Source organism: Eleutherodactylus coqui, chromosome 1, assembly GCF_035609145.1.
Source record: "Eleutherodactylus coqui strain aEleCoq1 chromosome 1, aEleCoq1.hap1, whole genome shotgun sequence".
NCBI classification, from domain to species: Eukaryota; Metazoa; Chordata; class Amphibia; order Anura; family Eleutherodactylidae; genus Eleutherodactylus; species Eleutherodactylus coqui.
The window spans coordinates 20393537-20414335 of NC_089837.1; the positions used below are offsets into that span (position 1 = coordinate 20393537).

The 20799-nt window shown below is 44.6% G+C and overlaps 1 protein-coding gene across 2 annotated transcripts; it reads left to right on the top strand.

Annotated features, from left to right (window-relative positions):
* Positions 1-792: 792 nt before the first annotated feature.
* On the top strand, positions 793-20589 carry CIMIP2C (ciliary microtubule inner protein 2C). Of its 2 annotated transcripts, XM_066589140.1 has the most exons (5): positions 793-988; positions 17592-17865; positions 18905-19017; positions 19116-19173; positions 20471-20589. In XM_066589140.1, the coding sequence occupies exons 1-4, from the start codon at positions 915-917 to the stop codon at positions 19141-19143; spliced, it is 489 nt and encodes a 162-aa protein (XP_066445237.1). In that variant the 5' UTR covers positions 793-914; the 3' UTR covers positions 19144-19173; positions 20471-20589. The 2 variants fall into 2 exon arrangements, with proteins under 2 accessions (XP_066445237.1, XP_066445238.1); XM_066589141.1 differs by lacking the exon at positions 19116-19173.
* Positions 20590-20799: the final 210 nt, after the last annotated feature.

Genomic DNA, 20799 nt, shown 5'->3' on the forward strand with positions numbered 1-20799 from the left:
TATGTACAGTAATAATGTACAGTGTGACATCACTGGCTGTCGTCCAGTAGTTGTTGTATTGTTACATGCAAGGTGTATATATAGTAGTATGTACAATGTGACATAACCGGCTGTAGTCCAGTAGTTGTTGTATTGTTACATGCACAGTGTATGTACAGTAATAATGTACAGTGTGACATCACCGGCTGTAGTCCAGTAGTTGTTGGATTGTTACATGCAGGGTGTATGTACAGCAGTAATATACAATGTGACATCACCGGCTGTAGTCCAGTAGATGTCACTTTGTATTACATGCTGGGTGTATGTACAGCAGTAATGTACAATATAACATCACCGGCTGTAGTCCAGTAGTTGTTGGATTGTTACATGCACAGTGTATGTACAGTAATAATGTACAGTGTGACATCACCGGCTGTAGTCCAGTAGTTGTTGGATTGTTACATGCAGGGTGTATGTACAGCAGTAATATACAATGTGACATCACCGGCTGTAGTCCAGTAGATGTCACTTTGTATTACATGCTGGGTGTATGTACAGCAGTAATGTACAATATAACATCACCGGCTGTAGTCCAGTAGTTGTTGAATTGTGTTACATGCAGGCTGTATGTACAGTAGTAATGTATAGTGTGACATCACCGGCTGTAGTCCAGTAGTTGTATTGTATTATATACATGGTGTAGTCTGTAGAGCAGTAATATACAGTGTGGCTTTACCAGCTGTAGCCCAGTAAGGTCGGGTAGGTGTGGTGTTGCTATATTGTGACATCACAGGGAATGTTGTTGCTGAGTGACTGTGTGTTGTCACTCTCCCAGGAACACACATCAGATCACGGTGTAGTAAGGATCCTCCACCCTGCTGCGAGAGTCTTGGATCTCCCTGTGAATCGTCTTACAGCGGCGGAGCACCTGACAGATGGCATCCAGGAGTGCAGGCACGCTCGTCACCCACAACAATGCCACCTACATCCCACCTGCTCTCATGCCAGGGTAAGCTGTGTGTATGTTGTCAGAGGCAGGCTGGGATTAACCCATTATACACCTCTCTACCATGCCTGCTCTAACCACACGGGCGAGAATCTCACGTGCGTTTTGGGTGTTGCAAGGCAAAAACCTCACATGGATATGTCCTCCATTCTTCTGGCGGGCGATTCTTTCTCTCGCACCGAAAAATCGCAGCGTGTTCTATTTTTTGAATGAAAACCGCCTCGCATCAGCGTGAAAACCGTGCGCCGGCAGGCGTGATATCGGGCCCGCCGTGTGAATGTAGCCGAAGACTGTCATTAAATATTCAGTCCCTCTGGCCATCAGGGAGAGCTGCTTACTGTGAACTTACAGCTCGGCGAAACTTTCCAAAAACGGCGGCTCGAGCGGAAACTGAGAATTCAGCAATTTACTACAATTGAGCCGCAGAGATGTAATACATGAAGAGCATCTGACAGGGCGCAGCGACCCGCCAGAGAGCGGAGACCGCCGACATGGTATACAGTGGATGTGAGCTGGGAGCAGCTATTATCTGCAGATCAGTGATATATCCTGCAGATTATTACACCTCTAGAGATCTGCAGCACATCGCTCCTGCCCTCTATCTCCTGATACATAGTAATATGTCCTGCAGATTATTACACCTCTAGAGATCTGCAGCACATCGCTACTTCCCTCTACCTCCTGATATGGTAATATATCCTGCAGATTATTACACCTCTAGAGATCTGCAGCACATCGCTCCCGCCCTCTATGTCCTGATACATAGTAATATCTCCTGCAGATTATTACACCACTGACCTCTAGAGAGCTGCAGCACATCGCTCTGCCCCCTCTATCTCCTGATACATAGTAAAATCTCCTGCAGATTATTACACCACTGACCTCTATAGATCTGCAGAACATCGCTCTCCGCCCTCTATCTCCAGATACATAGTAATATCTCCTGCACATTATTACACTACTTTACATCAATTGTGACTGCAGCATTTTATTCCCCCTATTATCGCTTCCCCTACCCGAGGCACGTCCTCATAGGCTGCCTGTCAGAATTCAGTATACCGCAATACTGTGGTATTACATTATACTGACCTTGTGATCAAACAATCGCAAACTCAAATCCCCCGTGGGACTGGGAAGGAAAGAATGAGAAATAAGAAGCAAAATGTTTTTTTTTTAATTATTGGAAAGAAAAGCCCTTCATGCCGTTTATCATGTAATGCCCCCCGTCTGGGTGGGTACGGACGCCGTGCTGCCCATTATGAGCTGCTAGTTAACATTTTCTTTGATATTTTATCCATTAAAAAAGTTTTTTTGTGGGGAGAACTGCATTTTTTTCTCTTAAATTAAACTTTATTGAAATTTTTTTAGTCTCTTAAAGGGACATGAAGATGTGACCATTCAATCACTGGGATCCTACACTGCATTACTTATGTAATGCATCCTACTAAGCCTGTGATAGCAGCCTATGAGGCTGGGTTCCATGGGACGGAATCGCCGCGGAATTTCTGTGCGGCAGTTCCGCCCGCACTCCTAATCCCGGGATTGGCCAGCCATGTGGACCAGATTTAGCAAAAATCTTGTCCACACGGAGCGGCCAATCCGTTGCGTCAAAGCTGGGCGGAAACGGACATGCAGCGCAAAATTCAATTCTGTGGAACGTTTATTTTTTTTTCCGCTGTGACCTTACTCCTCTCTATGGGGAGAGAAAGCTGCAGTGGAATACCAGCGGCCAATCCGCTCCAAAACCCACGAGTTTTGAAGCTGTAGCTCTGCCGCGGAAATCTCACGGTTTTTCGGTGCCGCCAAGCCGTGAGATTTCGGTGGGATTTTCGTCCCGTGTGAACCCAGCCCTACACATGGCAGACAGGGAGGCCTTTGTCAGGCTGCAATGTGAACCCATTGGTATTTTGTATACACACTGCAGGGCGCCGATAAGCCAATGAGCCCCCCGCCCCCGTCAGCTGCTTACATGCCGCAGTTACTATTGATTGTGGCATGTAAGGGGTTAAACTGCAGGATCTGAGGTTTCTCCGCTCCTGGCAGTTAGAGCAGGAGCCCCGCTGTCAGTAATCAGCCGAGCCACCGCCTAATGAAGATGTCGGCGCAGGTTCACAGCCCACCAGGGAGGTGGGTAGCGGGGTATTCGCCGTCGCGGCTGCAGATCTGAACTGAAGGAACGCCTCGGATAGTTCAGTCCTGGTAAGAGTTAACTCCTCATGAATGGCGCACATCGCAGTAAACACGGGGCCGCGGGGGCTTCTGCTGTCTGCGTACGGTGTTGTCCTGCCGTATCTCTGCCTTCCAGGAAGCCGCGGGGGCAGCGGAGCCGCAGACAATTAGTGTCAGCAGCGAGGAAACATTACTGCTGTTTAATTAGTTTGATTCAATTATTTATTCCACACCGCGGCGGGACGCAGCGAACGTCAGCACCGCCTCCGATAGGCAGCGGGGTCTGGCATGGCACACCGTGTAAGGCACATGTGTCAAACACAAGGCCCGCGGGCCGAATCCGGCCCGCTGCCTCATGTTATGTGGCCCGCGGCATGCCGACGGCCGCTCACCACTGTAGTGATTACCAGCTGGGGTGCCGCAGCTCCCCACTTGTAATCACACTGACAGCGCTGATCCCAGCGCACACTCTGACATCAGAATCCTTCTCCCCTGAGTCCCCTGCTCTTCAGTTCCGCAGGAGAGGACTCAGGGAGGAAGCGTGCCGTGCTGCACCCGGGCGCATAGGAACTTTTTCCACAAGACTTTTGCACTATTCAGCAATTCCAGCAACGTGATTGGTTGTCTGGGTTGGCTGATTCACAGTGATTGGTTGTTTGGGTTCACTGATTCACCAAGCAACCAATCAGGTTGCTGGAATTGCTCAATAGTGCAGAAGTCTTGTGGAAAATGATAATATGCCACCCGGGCTCAGCACGATCCGAGGAGGAGCGGCGCTGACAGCAAGGAGGCGGTAAGCATATGGCTGGGGAAGGGGGAAGTCAATATTGCTGCTGGGGGTGGGGGGTTAATATTGTTGTTGCTGGGAGGAGGTTAATATTGCTGATTGCTGCCGGGGGTGAGAGGGTTAATATTGCTGGTGTGTTGGGGGGGGGGGGGGTGTATTTTGCTGCTGGGAGGGGGTTAATATTGCTGTGGGGGTGGTGTGGTAATATTGCTGGCGGGGGTGGGGGTTAATATTGCTGCTGGGTGGGGGTTAAAATTTCTGCGGGGGGGAGGGGTTAATATTGCTGGGAGGGTTAATATTGTTGCTGGGTGTGGGGGAATAATGTTGCTGGCAGGGGGTTAATATTGCTGCTGGGTTGGAAAGGGGACGGGGGGTTAATATTGCTGCTGGGAGAGGGTTAATATTGCTGCGGGGGTGGGGTGGTAATATTGCTGGTGGGGGTTAATATTGCTGCTGGGTGGGTGGGGGTTAATACTGTTGCTGGGAGGGGGTTAATATTGGTGCAGGGGGAAGGGGTAATATTGCTGGTGGGGGTTAATATTGTTGCTGGGTGGGGGGGTTATATTGCTGCTGGGAGGAGGTTAATATTACTGTGGGGGTCGCTATTACTACTGGGGCCACTGTGGGGTACCCTGTTAATACTGGGGCCACTGTGGGGGTCAATATTTTTACTGGGGCCACTATGAGAGTCACTATTACTACTGCGACCACTATAGGGGTCACTATTTTCACTGGGGCCACTATAGGGGTCACTATGACTACTGCGACCACTATAGGGGTCACTATGACTACTGCGACCACTATAGGGGTCACTTATCACTGCGACCACTATAGGGGTCACTATGACTATTGCGACCACTATAAGGGTCACTATGACTACTGCGACCACTATAGGGGTCACTATTAGGGTTCGTTCACACGGACATAATTGCATTTCGGTCGCACAAATGCGCTACGTATTTGCGCAATCGAAAATCGCTTATACCTGTGTATTTGGGCATGCAGAAAAGAACCCAGACGGGCCCCTGAGATGGTGCGCTAATATGCAGTGAATACATCGGTTTCCTGCGCGGCCCATTCACTTCAATGGCCTATTGCGGAGCATAGTACGCAACAACATAGGTCCTGCTGTGTGACAATATACATCATGTGAATGAAATCACTGAAACCAATGGCTTCTATTCACTGCATATTATGTACGCAAATACGCTTGTGTGAGCGGGCCCTTACTGTGCTGTCTTACAATCGGCCCTTTGAAGGTCACCATAAGCCCGATGTGGCCCTCGGTGAAAATGAGTTTGACACCCCTGGTGTAAGGGGTCCTAAAGGGGAAGTTCATCTAATCGTCAGTTCACATACCATAGAGATAGGTCTGTAAATGACATGGGGGAGGGGATCAGTGATCGGTAGAAAGTAAGTGAACCCTGCCAGAGTCATTGTGCTGGAGACTTGCAATCGCTGTTGAATGGGTTCGGTCGCTTTCTAGAGATCAGCCACTTGGAAAGACTCCCACCAACGGTGATGATTTTAGGTAAACTTCCCCTTTAAGATGGAGCGTCCCCAACAGACTGTGGAGGATGGGCTACAAAAAAATGGAAGTAGTTGTCACTTTTATTGGACTTTTTTACAACCCACCTTAAGACTTAAAGGGGATGTACACAACTTTGACCCCTTACAGATCCCAATACGCCTTCTAGCTGACCCGCTAATGCATCTCTTTAAGTCAATGTCTTGGCTGATTACTGACAGCGGGGCTCCTGCTCTAACCCTCAGGAATGGAGAAACCTCAGATCCTGGCAGCTTAACCCCTTACATGCCACAACCAACAGCAACTGCAGCATGTGAGCAGGTGAGCGGGGCAGGGGCTCCTCCTGTCACCCATCAGCACCCCACAATGTGATCGCAGGGTACCAATGGGTTCCCATAGCAGCGGGAAGCCTGACAAAGGCCTCCATGTCGGCCATGTACCTCAGCCTATTAAGCTGCTGTCATGGGCTCAGTAGAATGCACTACATAAGTAATGCGGTGTACTATCCCATCGATCGAGCTATCGGATCTTCAAGTGTCCTTCAGGCTTTATTACCACGAGCGCATATAAGCCGCATTTTCACGCCCGGGCGCAAATGCGCTACCCATGTGAAGCATTGGTTTCCAATGCGTTCGTTCACATGGGAGAATAAATACGTTTGCAACGCAAAAAAAAAAAGAGCATATAGGCGGCCGGCACATATACGCTCAGCCCAAAGATAGTTCTGGAACTATCTTTTGGCCAATATATGCCGGCAGGTCCCGGGAGGGGGAGGCATTTATGCAGCATCCAAAGCTGCGAAAAGCCTACAGGTGCCTTTATCTAGGCGCTGGAGTCCCGAGGATTTTGGCAGAGCGAGGGTTTTCCATGGTGCCACGTATTTTTTTGCTACAGATGACACTCGCGGTCGTGTGAATAGACGAGAAAATTGCGGCAAAATAACATTTTGTTCCCGCGACTTTCGACCATCAGAAATGCCTTTCTAAGAATAATATCCCATCGCTAAAAGGGAGTCGAGATGCAATACCAGGCAAAGCCCATAGACAAGGGTGGCGCTGTTTGGAAGAAAGCAATGTTTTCCTAACCCTGGACAACTCCTTTAACTGAGTCACATGACTGTATTTTGCATCGAGGAGGGATGTAGGTGGTCACGTGGGGTCAGCAAGTGATATAAAAGGATCGGGGGGGGGGGGGGGCGCTGAGCGGTCTGAGGTTCCGCCACTGAGAGATGAGACAGCGCTGGGACAGATTTAAAACCTAGCGAGGCCCAAGGGGCAAAGAAGGGCAGAGGAAGATTCCGGTAGCGGGGAGCTACATGCTGACCTCCTGCGTACTTCAGCGACAGCAGCCAGCGCTCCGAGGTGTTATGTTTGGTCATTTCCATCTCCAATAGAACAATTAAGCATGCGGTGAGATCAGAGTTTTCTCAGCAGCTTCCACGATACATACCCTACGACCACTACCACTATGTATGAATGGCCGAAGCTGCAGTACCAGACACGGCCACAAGTAGGGAAGCCCTTATGCCTGCTACAACAGTGAGGGCGCCAAATGGCATGGCGGGCATGAGGCTACCGAGGGCCACACTGTCAATCATCATATGTTATATAGGCAATTCCTGGAAAAGCCCATTAAAAAAACACGAGGCCTGGCCCGGCGCTGTCCATCAGCTCCGCCGCTCCGGCCGGTGACATCCAGTCCCAGTTTCTGCTCAGGAATGGAAAACAAATGCAGTTCTCTGTGTGAAAATAAATATTTCATCAGCGCGGTTACATAATCCGGGGATGAGGTTACCGGCTCACCTTACAAGGCGCTGCGCTCACACTGTACCCTACCTGCATTACCGAGGGGGACCTTACGGAAGAGCGCCATTACCTGTCCTGACCTCATTCCACAGGCAGGAAAGTTCTTCTGGGAGCTGAAAAGGAACCCGCCGGGCGGAAGCGGAACGTGGCCGGAGATACATCAGTAGTGGATCCAGATGCATGAACGACTGAGCTGCTAAAAATGGGCTGCTCTGCCAAATTGTCTAGAACGGTGCATGCGGCACGATCTAGTTGGGGCAACTCGCTAGGCATCTCCCATACGGCGCCTCGTCTGATCCCCTGCAGCTCCCACAATGACCGTGCCCGGTCTCTTGCTTCTGCTGCACTCTTTTTGGGCTACAGTGAGGACGTCCCGTCGAAGGGATGTAAGTCCTTGTGGTAAGGCGCCATTAGGTAGAAGCCTCCTAGAGGCTGGGTGTACGGACCTATAGGCACACCCCCTCCATAGGGGACAATGCAGGGCTGAGCCCGCCCCCAGGACCAGGTCCTACAAGGTGGTATAAAAAGGACAGAACTGCATTACAGAAAGGGGCAGCAGAGGACATGAGAGCAGCGGCCGGCAGAGTAATCAGAGGCCACCAAAGGGCCTGGATGATGGGGGATGAAGCTGGTGAACCAAGAGGCCCGAAAAGTCACACAGACCATGTGGAAGGAGAGGAAGGCTCCCTTCCTGCAGGGACTCGGTCCTGAAATAAATTGCAGCAAAATGGATCTGGGACATCGAAAGCTGCCAGAAGCCGGCCTACAGCGGCTAAGCATGCGTGCACTTGAGGCTTTTTGGACTGCGGCGAACTAGTGATTTGGTGTTGATGTGTACACTGATATGTGGTGTGTTGGTTATGCGGTGGGTAATGGCGTGTACCGTGATGGCAGGGAACCTAATGGAGCTGTTACACGCAACAGAGTAGCTCTAATATGGACCACATTTAGTGTGCCTGCATTGGATGCACAGGGGGTCCAGAAAGTCTTCAGACCCTTTCACTTTCTTACATTTTATTACATTGTGGCCTTGAGCAAATGAAAAAAAAATCAAGTTTTGCCCTCATTCTGCACTCAGGACCCCATAATGACAGAGACAACAAAATGGGAGAAATCTCTGTACATTTTTGAAATTGAAAAACTAACGTTTTGCAGTGACATAAGTATTCACAAACTCTGGTATGACGCTTGTAGCTCTGGGGCCCTTTTATTTGTCTTGATAGTCTTTGAGTTGTGTCTACACCTTGATTGGAGTCACCGGTGGGAAATTCAATTGATTAGACATATATTAAGGTTTCACTGCTCACAATACATATCAGAGCCAAACCCAAGCCATGAGGAGGAGAGACCTGCCTGTAGAGCTCAAAGACAGGATTGTGTGGAGGCGCAGATCAGGGGAAACTACTAAACATTTCTGCTGTCCTGAAAATTATCAAGAGCCCAGCGGCCTCCATAATACTTACATGGAGGAACAACCACGACTCTTCCTAGAGCCGCTGACCCATCAGACTAAGGGGGAGAAGGGTCTTGTAAGAGAGGTGAGCAAGAGCCCAGCGGCCCCCATAATACTTACATGGAGGAACAACCCAGACTCTTCCTAGAGCCACTGACCCACCAGAATAAGGGGAGAGAGGTCTCTGTGAGAGAGGTGACCAAGAGCCCAGCGGACCCCATAATACTTACATGGAAGAACAACCAGGGCTCTTCCTAGAGCCATTGACCCATCAGACGAAGGGGGAGAAGGGTCTTGTAAGAGAAGTGACCAAGAGCCCAGCGGCCCCCATAATACTTACATGGAAGAACAACCAGGGCTCTTCCTAGAGCCATTGACCCATCAGACGAAGGGGGAGAAGGACCTTGGTAAGAGAGGTGACCAAGAGCCCAGCGGCCCCATAATACTTACATGGAAGAACAACCAGGGCTCTTCCTAGAGCCATTGACCCATCAGACGAAGGGGGAGAAGGGTCTTGTAAGAGAAGTGACCAAGAGCCCAGCGGCCCCCATAATACTTACATGGAGGAACAACCCAGACTCTTCCTAGAGCCACCGACCCACCAGACTAAGGGGGAGAAGGGTCTTGTAAGAGAGGTGAGCAAGAGCCCAGCGGCCCCCATAATACTTACATGGAGGAACAACCCAGACTCTTCCTAGAGCCGCTGACCCATCAGACTAAGGGGGAGAAGGGTCTTGTAAGAGAGGTGAGCAAGAGCCCAGCGGCCCCCATAATACTTACATGGAGGAACAACCCAGACTCTTCCTAGAGCCACCGACCCACCAGACTAAGGGGGAGAAGAGCCTTGTAGGAGAGGAGATCAAGAGCCCAGCGGCCCCCATAATACTTACATGGAAGAACAACCAGAATTCTTCCTAGAGCCGTCGACCCACAAGACTAAGGGGGAGAAGGGTCTTGTAAGAGAGGTGACTAAGAGCCCAGCGGCCCCCATAATACTTACATACCAGAGTTAAGCAAGGGGTCCCTGTGGATAATACCCTAGTAACCAAGGGCTTAGTGTAAAGGTCTGCTGCATCAGATAAAGAAAAGATAGCTAGAAGAACAGCCGAGCTGGAGGCCCATCAGTGACCAGTGGGGTGAGGAAGGCCTGCTGTTGCTGTTGCACCAAATGCAGCTCATGAAGGGGCAGTGAGATGATGAACTCCGTGGCTGCAGTGACAGAAGTATGGCCGCTGTAGACCAGCAAAGCACAAGCATGTTGCATAGGGGCAACCTATGTGGTGATGACCAGGTTGGCCATGATAGTCGCTGGAACTAGGTGTAGAAGAAGACGGGTGAGACATGGCGGGCATGAGAGTTGGTGAAGAAGCAGACTGAGTGCAGACTACAGAAGGACATTGCGGTGTTGACCCTGAAGAGTGCCATCCGGAGGCAGAGAGAGAGAGGCTGGAGCTCCAGCCAGAGGAGTCAACCCCTGGGGAACGGGAAGAGGAGCAACCGCCATTCAATGTGAGCGGAGAGTAAAGGCCTGGATCAGAGACTCTACGGTGCTCACTGTAATTATTGTGGGCGCTATGACATTGATGTTGGTTTGGGAGTGTGTGTTCCAATGATGGTAGCGATGCGTATTAGAGTGGTTCTGACTCGTGGCGCTACGCATTTCTCAATTGGATCTATCCGACTCTCTTGTAGTGCCCCCCCTCCCCCACACTATCATCCATTATATTTGCCCACATTCAATAAATATCAGTAAAGTCCAGAGACGTGGGATCTCCCACAAGACCAATTACACGGCATGTGTCAGGCGACGATGGTCGCTGCGCTCAGCCGTGGCTTCAATGGTCTAGTCTGTGACGTCCGGGGCTTGTACAGAAGAATGGAGAGACGGAGAAGAACAAGAGCTGGAAGCCACATAATACACCAGCGCCTTAAAATATTTACAAGGCAGCACTATTAGGAGTAGGTGTGCGACCGCAGGAGCCGGCGTGGAATGTATACGGGTCCGGCCGCCCTCCGCAATGTACAGCTACATAGACGACACAGCGGGACTAAAGGACGCAGAACAGAGCAAAGCAATAAAGCAGGGAATTACTGTGTGTAAAGAAGAAATACTGTCTAATATATAATATTCATAGCCTGTAATAACTGCACTGGAGGTAACCGGCGCGAGACACGGGCAGCCATGTGTAACAAGAACAACCAATTAGCAATCCCATATATTCCCTGTGGTGCCACAGAGAAAATATACCCAAACCAGGGTGCCAGTTCATCAATAGGAATATGCAGGTATTGTCAGTACCTTCCCCCCTAGAAGGAGTGTGTGTGTGTATATTATATATATATAATGTACTCATACATACACACTCACAGTTGGTTTCATTCCCCTGGAATGAAACTTTCTTTTGTATTTTGTGATTTTGTAACTTTGATATACAATATCAGAAAAAAAAACATCATTTATTGTGGAGAACTGAAGACTTGTAGGGAGGCTCTAGTATCCTGTTGTACTGCCTCTAGCTTGGATACAACATGCGATACAATCGGGCATATATACTAGAACTACTATAATACTGCCCCTATGTACAAGAATATAACTACTATAATACTGCCCCCTATGTACAAGAATATAACTACTATAATACTGCCCCCTATGTACAAGAATATAACTACTATAATACTACTCCCTATGTACAAGAATATAACTGCTATAATACTGCCCCTATGTACAAGAATATAACTACTATAATACTGCCCCCCTATGTACAAGAATATAACTACTATAATACTGCCCCCTATGTACAAGAATACAACTACTATAATACTGCCCCCTATGTACAAGAATACAACTACTATAATACTGCCCCGTATGTACAAGAATACAACTATTATAATACTGCCCCCTATGTGCAAGAATATAACTACTATAATACTGCTCCTATGTACAAGAATATAACTACTATAATACTGCCCCCTATGTACAAGAATATAACTACTATAATACTGCCCCCTATGTACAAGAATATAACTACTATAATACTGCCCCTATGTACATGAATATAACTACTATAATACTGCCCCTATGTACAAGAATATAACTACTATAATACTGCCCCCATATGTACAAGAATATAACTACTATAATACTGCCCTCTATGTACAAGAATATAACTACTATAATACTGCCCCCTATGTACAAGAATATAACTACTATAATACTGCCCTCTATGTACAAGAATATAACTACTATAATACTGCCCTCTATGTACAAGAATATAACTACTATAATACTGCCCCCTATGTACAAGAATATAACTACTATAATAATGCTCCCTATGTACAAGAATATAACTACTATAATACTGCCCGTATGTACAAGAATATAACTACAATAATACTGCCCCCTATGTACAAGAATATAGCTATTATAATACTACCCCCTATGTACAAGAATATAACTACTATAATACTGCCCCTATGTACAAGAATATAACTACTATAACACTGCCTCCTATGTACAAGAATATAACTACTATAATACTGCCCCCTATGTACAAGAATATAACTACTATAATACTGCCCCCTATGTACAAGAATATAACTACTATAATACTGCCTCCTATGTACAAGAATATAACTACTAGAATACTGCCTCCTATGTTCAAGAATATAACTACTATAATACTGCCCCTATGTACAAGAATATAACTACTATAATACTGCCCCTATGTACAAGAATATAACTACTATAATACTGCCCCTATGTACAAGAATATAACTACTGTAATACTGCCCCCTATGTACAAGAATATAACTACTATAATAATGCTCCCTATGTACAAGAATATAACTACTATAATACTGCCCCCTATGTACAAGAATATAGCTATTATAATACTACCCCCTATGTACAAGAATATAACTACTATAATACTGCCCCTATGTACAAGAATATAACTACTATAACACTGCCTCCTATGTACAAGAATATAACTACTATAATACTGCCCCCTATGTACAAGAATATAACTACTATAATACTGCCCCCTATGTACAAGAATATAACTACTATAATACTGCCCCCTATGTACAAGAATATAACTACTAGAATACTGCCTCCTATGTTCAAGAATATAACTACTATAATACTGCCCCCTATGTACAAGAATATAACTACTATAATACTGCCTCTATGTACACGAATATAACTACTATAATACTGCCCCCTGTGTACAAGAATATAACTACTATAATACTGCCTCCTATGTACAAGAATATAACTACTATAATACTGCCTCCTATGTACAAGAATATAACTACTATAATACTGCCCCCTATGTACAAGAATATAACTACTATAATACTGCCTCTATGTACACGAATATAACTACTATAATAATGCTCCGATGTACAAGAATATAACTACTATAATAATGCTCCGATGTACAAGAATATAACCACTATAATACTGCCCCCTATGTACAAGAATATAACTACTATAATACTGCCTCCTATGTTCAAGAATATAACTACTATAATACTGCCCCCTATGTACAAGAATATAACTACTATAATACTGCTCCTATGTATAAGAATATAACTACTATAATACTGCCCCCTATGTACAAGAATATAACTACTATAATACTGCCTCTATGTACACGAATATAACTACTATAATACTGCCCCTATGTACAAGAATATAACTACTATAATACTGCCCCCTATATACAAGAATATAACTACTATAATACTGCCCCCTATGTACAAGAATATTACTACTATAATACTGCCTCCTATGTACAAGAATATAACTACTATAATACTGCTCCTATGTACAAGAATATAACTACTATAATACTGCCCCCTATGTACAAGAATATAACTACTATAATACTGCCCTCCTATGTACCAGAATATAACTACTATAATACTGCCCTCTATGTACAAGAATATAACTACTATAATACTGCCTCCTATGTACAAGAATATAACTACTATAATACTGCTCCCTATGTACAAGAATATAACTACTATAATACTGCTCCCTATGTACAAGAATATAACTACTATAATACTGCCTCCTAAGTACAAGAATATAACTACTATAATACTGCCTCCTATGTACAAGAATATAACTACTATAATACTGCCCCTATGTACAAGAATATAACTACTATAATACTGCTACTATGTATAAGAATATAACTACTATAATACTGCCCCCTATGTATAAGAATATAACTACTATAATTCTGCCCCCATGCACAAGAATATAACTACTTTAATACTGCCTCCTATGTACAAGAATATACCTACTATAATACTGCGCCTATGTACATGAATATAAGTACTATAATACTGCTCCCTATGTACAAAAATATAACTACTATAATACTACCCCCTGTGTGCAAAAATATAATTACTATAATACTGCCCCCTGTGTGCAAAAATATAATTACTATAATACTGCCCCCTGTGTGCAAAAATATAACTACTATAATACTGCCTCCTATGTACAAGAATATAACTACTATAATACTGTCCCCTATGTACAAGAATATAACTACTATAATACTGCCTCCTATGTACAAGAGTATAACTACTATAATACTGCCCATATGTACAAGAATATAACTACTATAATACTACCCCCTATGTTCAAGAATATAACTACTATAATACTGCCCCCTATGTGCAATAATATAACTACTATAATACTGCCCCCTATGTACATAGGAATATAACTACTATAATACTGCCCCCTATGTACAAGAATATAACTACATTAATACTGCTCTTATGTACAAGAATATAACTACTATAATACTGCCCCCTATGTTCAAGAATATAACTACTATAATACTGCCCCCTATGTGCAATAATATAACTACTATAATACTGCCCCCTATGTACAAGAATCTAACTACTATCATACTGCCCCCTATGTACAAGAATATAACTACTATAATACTGCCTCCTATGTACAAGAATATAACTACTATAATACTGCTCCCCTATGTACAAGAATATAACTACTATAATACTGCCTCCTAAGTACAAGAATATAACTACTATAATACTGCCTCCTATGTACAAGAATATAACTACTATAATACTGCCCCTATGTACAAGAATATAACTACTATAATACTGCCTCCTATGTACAAGAATATAACTACTATAATACTGCCCCCTATGTACAAGAATATAACTACTATAATACTGCCTCTATGTACACGAATATAACTACTATAAAACTGCCCCCTATATACAAGAATATAACTACTATAATACTGCTCCTATGTACAAGAATATAACTACTATAATACTGCTCCTATGTACAAGAATATAACTACTATAATACTGCCCTCTATGTACAAGAATATAACTACTATAATACTGCCCTCCTATGTACAAGAATATAACTACTATAATACTGCCCCCTATGTACAAGAATATAACTACTATAATACTGCCTCCTATGTACAAGAATATAACTACTATAATACTGCCCCCTATGTACAAGAATATAACTACTATAATACTGCTCCTATGTACAAGAATATAACTACTATAATACTGCCCCCTATATACAAGAATATAACTACTATAATACTGCCCCCTATGTACAAGTATATAGCTACTCTAATACTGCCCCCTATGTACAAGAATATAACTACTATAATACTGCTCCTATGTACAAGAATATAACTACTATAATACTGCCCCCTATGTACAAGAATATAACTACTATAATACTGCTCCTATGTACAAGAATATAACTACTATAATACTGCCCCCTATGTACAAGAATATAACTACTATAATACTGCCCCCTATGTACAAGAATATAACTACTATAATACTGCTCCTATGTACAAGAATATAACTACTATAATACTGCCCCCTATGTACAAGAATATAACTACTATAATACTCCCCACTATGTACAAGAATATAACTACTATAATACTGCTCCTATGTACAAGAATATAACTACTATAATACTGCCTCCTATGTACAAGAATATAACTACTATAATACTGCCCCCTATGTACAAGAATATAACTACTATAATACTGCCCCTATGTACAAGAATATAACTACTATAATACTGCTCCTATGTACAAGAATATAACTACTATAATACTGCTCCATATGTACAAGAATATAACTACTATAATACTGCTCCCTATGTACAAGAATATAACTACTATAATACTGCCCCCTATGTACAAGATTATAACTACTATAATACTGCCCCCTATGTACAAGAATATAACTACTATAATACTGCCCCCTATGTACAAGAATATAACTACTATAATACTGTCCCCTATGTACAAGAATATAACTACTATAATACTGCTCCTATGTACAAGAATATAACTACTATAATACTGCCCCTATGTACAAGAATATAACTACTATAATACTGCCCCCCTATGTACAAGAATATAACTACTATAATACTGCCCCCTATGTACAAGAATATAACTACTATAATACTGCCCCCTATGTACAAGAATATAACTACTATAATGCTGCATCCTATGTACAAGAATATAACTACTATAATACTGCCCCCTATGTACAAGAATATAACTACTATAATACTGCCCCTATGTACAAGAATATAACTACTATAATACTGCTCCCTATGTACAAGAATATAACTACTATAATACTGCCCACTATGTACAAGAATATAACTACTATAATACTGCCCCCTATGTACAAGAATATAACTACTATAATACTGCCTCCTATGTACAAGAATATAACTACTATAATACTGCCTCCTATGTACAAGAATATAACTACTATAATACTGCCTCCTATGTACAAGAATATAACTACTATAATACTGTCCCCTATGTACAAGAATATAACTACTATAATACTGCCTCCTATGTACAAGAATATAACTACTATAATACTGCTCCTATGTACAAGAATATAACTACTATCATACTGCCCCCTATGTACAAGAATATAACTACTATAATACTGCCCCCTATGTACAAGAATATAACTACTATAATACTGCATCCTATGTACAAGAATATAACTACTATAATACTGCCCCCTATATACAAGAATATAACTACTATAATACTGCATCCTATGTACAAGAATATAACTACTATAATACTGCCTCCTCTGTACAAGAATATAACTACTATAATACTGCCTCCTATGTACAAGAATATAACTACTATAATGCTGCATCCTATGTACAAGAATATAACTACTATAATACTGCCCCCTATGTACAAGAATATAACTACTATAATACTGCATCCTATGTACAAGAATATAACTACTATAATACTGCCCCCTATATACAAGAATATAACTACTATAATACTGCATCCTATGTACAAGAATATAACTACTATAATACTGCCCCCTATATACAAGACTATAATACTGTTCGTCTCGGACTGATGAGAGTTGTGCTCCCAGCAGTAGGACCCCACCCACCCCCCATCCTGACACTTGTCTCTAGTGAAGTGCTATTACTGGAGGACCTCTGTGACTGATGATGTCTGACCCTGGTTTGGCTCTCCCCCCATGCGATGCTCCCGCTGCAGACAGACCAGCATTAGGCTAATGAGCCTGCGAGATGGAGATAATGCATTTAATTATAGAAACATTAGTGAAGTCCACAACTTGTTGCTGAGTGTAATCAGTAGCTGAACCCAACAGGAATAAACCGACTGGACTCTGCTGCATGCGGGGTAGATGTGTATTTAGCGCATCACTGTCTCCTCATTGCGCCATATATTCCCACCCGTATCCGTACATGGGAGGTCCTCAGCGCTCCCTCTTACAGTACTTCCTTGTTATCTGTCATACAGGTATCGTGGCCACGTCCCTACTCAAGCCCTCACCTATGGCGACACCTACGGGAACACCACAGCACGCTGCTTCCAGGATTTCCGCTCGGCGGCGCTCAGCTCCAGCCAGAGTCCGTATTGTAAGGGGGGGCAGTTCCCTACAAGTTTCTCCAATGACCCCGCTCTGGTGATTGGTAATCGATCCCGAGGTTGGGACAGATTTCTGCACAGTCCGACCTGGTCCCGATACAACGTGGATTACAACCGCACACAAGAGCTGAACTGGTTCATGAAGGTGGGTGATAGAAGTCCACAGATTGAAATGTTTTAACCCCTCGAAGTAGGATGTAGTCTTGGGCCACGAGGTTGTTACCCCAAGAGTAGTCTCGGTGCAGTGGCAGCTGACGTGGACAGGTCAGAGGCACCATATCACCGTACATCTCTACCTGTACCGCGTTATAACAGGATCGTGTTCAAGGTACAAGCTGAGGTCAGGATAGGAGAATATGGGAAAGCTGGGTGAACAGGTATTGATGAAGCCAAGAGTCATTTACAAAATGATAGCTTCTTTACTTATCCTTACAGAACCTATTGTACTCTCCAGTTAGGGAGGGTGTCTAAAAAAACCCAGGGACCACCAGGAGTGTTAGGAGGCAGGAAAGCTGGGTGCAAGTGCTGGCCCTTCAGTTAATTGAAAGCAGCGCCTCAATCAGCTGATCTACAGGGTGCCAGGAGTCAGTTCTCCCCTGATCTGATATTGAGGTTTCGTCCTAAAAGTGGGTGTACACTTCAGACCAGCACGCCCATTTCCAACGTGTATCAGATATACATCCGATATTCCATTGGAAGATACTGAGTAACAAGGAGGAGAAACACAAAAAAAAGATGCCTGATCCTTTATTCTCAAGCTGAATAAGCCACCAGTGCAGGCCATCATTGTACTGTGTGCGCCTGAATGACGGAGCTTTGTGTTTCTCCCAGCTGTGTCCTTTCGTAACAGCGCACCATGTGGTCAGAAAAAGTATTGCATGCAATTTGAAGTATACAAAACTATGCAAGAGTCCGAATCTGATGGTGCCGAGTCTTAAGCCACACCTACTTTCCTTATTAAAGCGGTTAGAATTCCTTTTTCTGGGGAGTCCCACTGTATGCAGGGTAACAGTAATTTTACTTGCACCTCTGGGTCCTCACACAGGAGCTCTCCCACCTCCAGAAGTAGAAAGGCCCTTTAATTCACCTCGAATGCCATCCCAAAACCCGACCCGTGTCACTATCATGTCATGTCAGCATCGCTGCTGCTGTGAGATGCCTGATGCTATTGAATGTGTTTTCAGAGCGTGCAGCAGCAGCGGGATCATTACCGGGACAAAACCGGCACCGTGCACCAGGTACCACACTTCATCCTGCCGGTGGAGAACGAGGAAACCTACCCACTGCCCCAGCAAGCGTGAGTATCCTACTGAGAGGTAAGGGTGGTCACGTTACAGTCATGGCTACACACAACTGACACGAATCGAGCAAAAACGGTGCACTGATACTCCATAGATGTGAGGACGACGCTGAAACTCCATAGATGTGAGGACGACGCTGAAACTCCATAGATGTGATGACTACACTACCCTACTCCAACCCTTTTTATGAATAGGGTCACTGATGCTCCTGCGCACAGCTCAAAATCAAGAAAATATATAACTTTTTACATTTTCTCAGTAACATTTTAACATGGTGCCAGGCAGAGACATAACTTAAAGCTCATGGGCCCCAATGCAAAACCTGTAACAGGGCCCCCAACTCTAATGCTTTATTCATAGTCCTGGGCTCCCTATATGGAGAAGAGAGGCCTTATGGGCCCCTAAGGCTCCTGGGTGCAACCACATCCCCTATAGTTACACCCTGGTTCCAGGGATCTGGTCCGGGCCGGTGCTGCTATGGGCCCCAGAGAATCGGTCTGCACTATGGGGGGTACTACTGAAGGAGGCAGGGGGCATTTATCGGCCTGTTCCAGGATCAGCATCTCATGCCTTGGATTGGACTACGTCCAACCGGCTCACAGAGGGGGGCGCTCCCCTCATACAGCACTTGCAGGGTATCAGCCCAACAGACACTCGGGTGAAAAAGGATGTTGCCTTACTCATCCTTTGCTGCAACAACTCTAATGCAAATAGTAAAAGGCGTTCTACACGGAGCCTCACTGGGGCCACAAGCAGTCCTGGGATCAGGCCACGCTGAAGCCCATACATTCCAGAGCTCGGGAGGAATTGGCACAATCTGCTAATGTCTCCAGGAACCGGATGAACTCACTTCAAGGAGCCCGTTGTTAATCATAGACTGGTAGAGTTGGAAGGGACCTCAAGGTTCATCGGTCCGACCCCCTGCTTGGTGCAGGATCACTAAGTCATCACAGACAGATATCTGTCCGGCCTCTGAACATTTCCATTCTGGTAGGATAGCGTATTTGGTCCTTACAGGTAATCAGTTTCACGCCGTCACTGAATGACAGATTAACAGAGTAACATGATTGAATTGTGTGCGCCTGAATGAAGGAACTTTGTGTTTCTCCCAGCGATGTCCTTTCATAACAGCGCACCATGTGGTCAGAAATAGTATTGCATGCGATTTGAAGACTGGGTGTTGTGGAGATGCTCTGACCCCATCATCTACACATCTAATCCGGCACTTGTCAGTCACTCAGATACTTATACAATTTTTCCCGCTTCCACCATCAAGTATGGACCGATCACTTCCTGCCCCGTATACCCCCGTTGTCACCAGATGATGGTGCTATTCACCTCAGCCTTCAGTGGTTTTTCTGTTGTGGCTCAGTAATTCTGCACAAACCAGAATATTGGTTATTACTGTATTTTCTAACTATTTCTTTTTTTTTTAATATATAATTTTAGCCTTTGACCGTCAGGGACGCCAATGAGAATTCTTGACGGGACTTCGTTGAACCGATGGACCGGGGCCTTCTGTGTAGCACATCATCTACCCTCAATTAAAGACTGCACTACTGACTGAGGCTTTGTCTCATCTTCCTTTAACATAAGGTCCATGTTCCTGGCCAATTCTGTGCTAATAGAAGTTAATGAGGCTGTGCATCCTGAAGAAGGGAGTAGCGTCCTGAAGGGGATGGGGGGGGGGGGGGGGGGGCATGTGTGCCATGGAAGAACCTTCTGCAGCCATTACTGGACCTATGAAATGAGGGAGTCCACTCAGGTTAGCTCCACCC

Coding starts and splice junctions, on each gene's coding strand:
- CIMIP2C (XM_066589140.1), top strand. CDS start 915: ATGGCATCCAGGAGTGCAGGCACGCTCGTCACCCACAACAATGCCACC. Junction 989..17,591: donor CCACCTGCTCTCATGCCAGG/GTAAGCTGTGTG, acceptor TCTGTCATACAG/GTATCGTGGCCACGTCCCTA. Junction 19,018..19,115: donor TACCCACTGCCCCAGCAAGC/GTGAGTATCCTA, acceptor GATACTCCATAG/ATGTGAGGACGACGCTGAAA.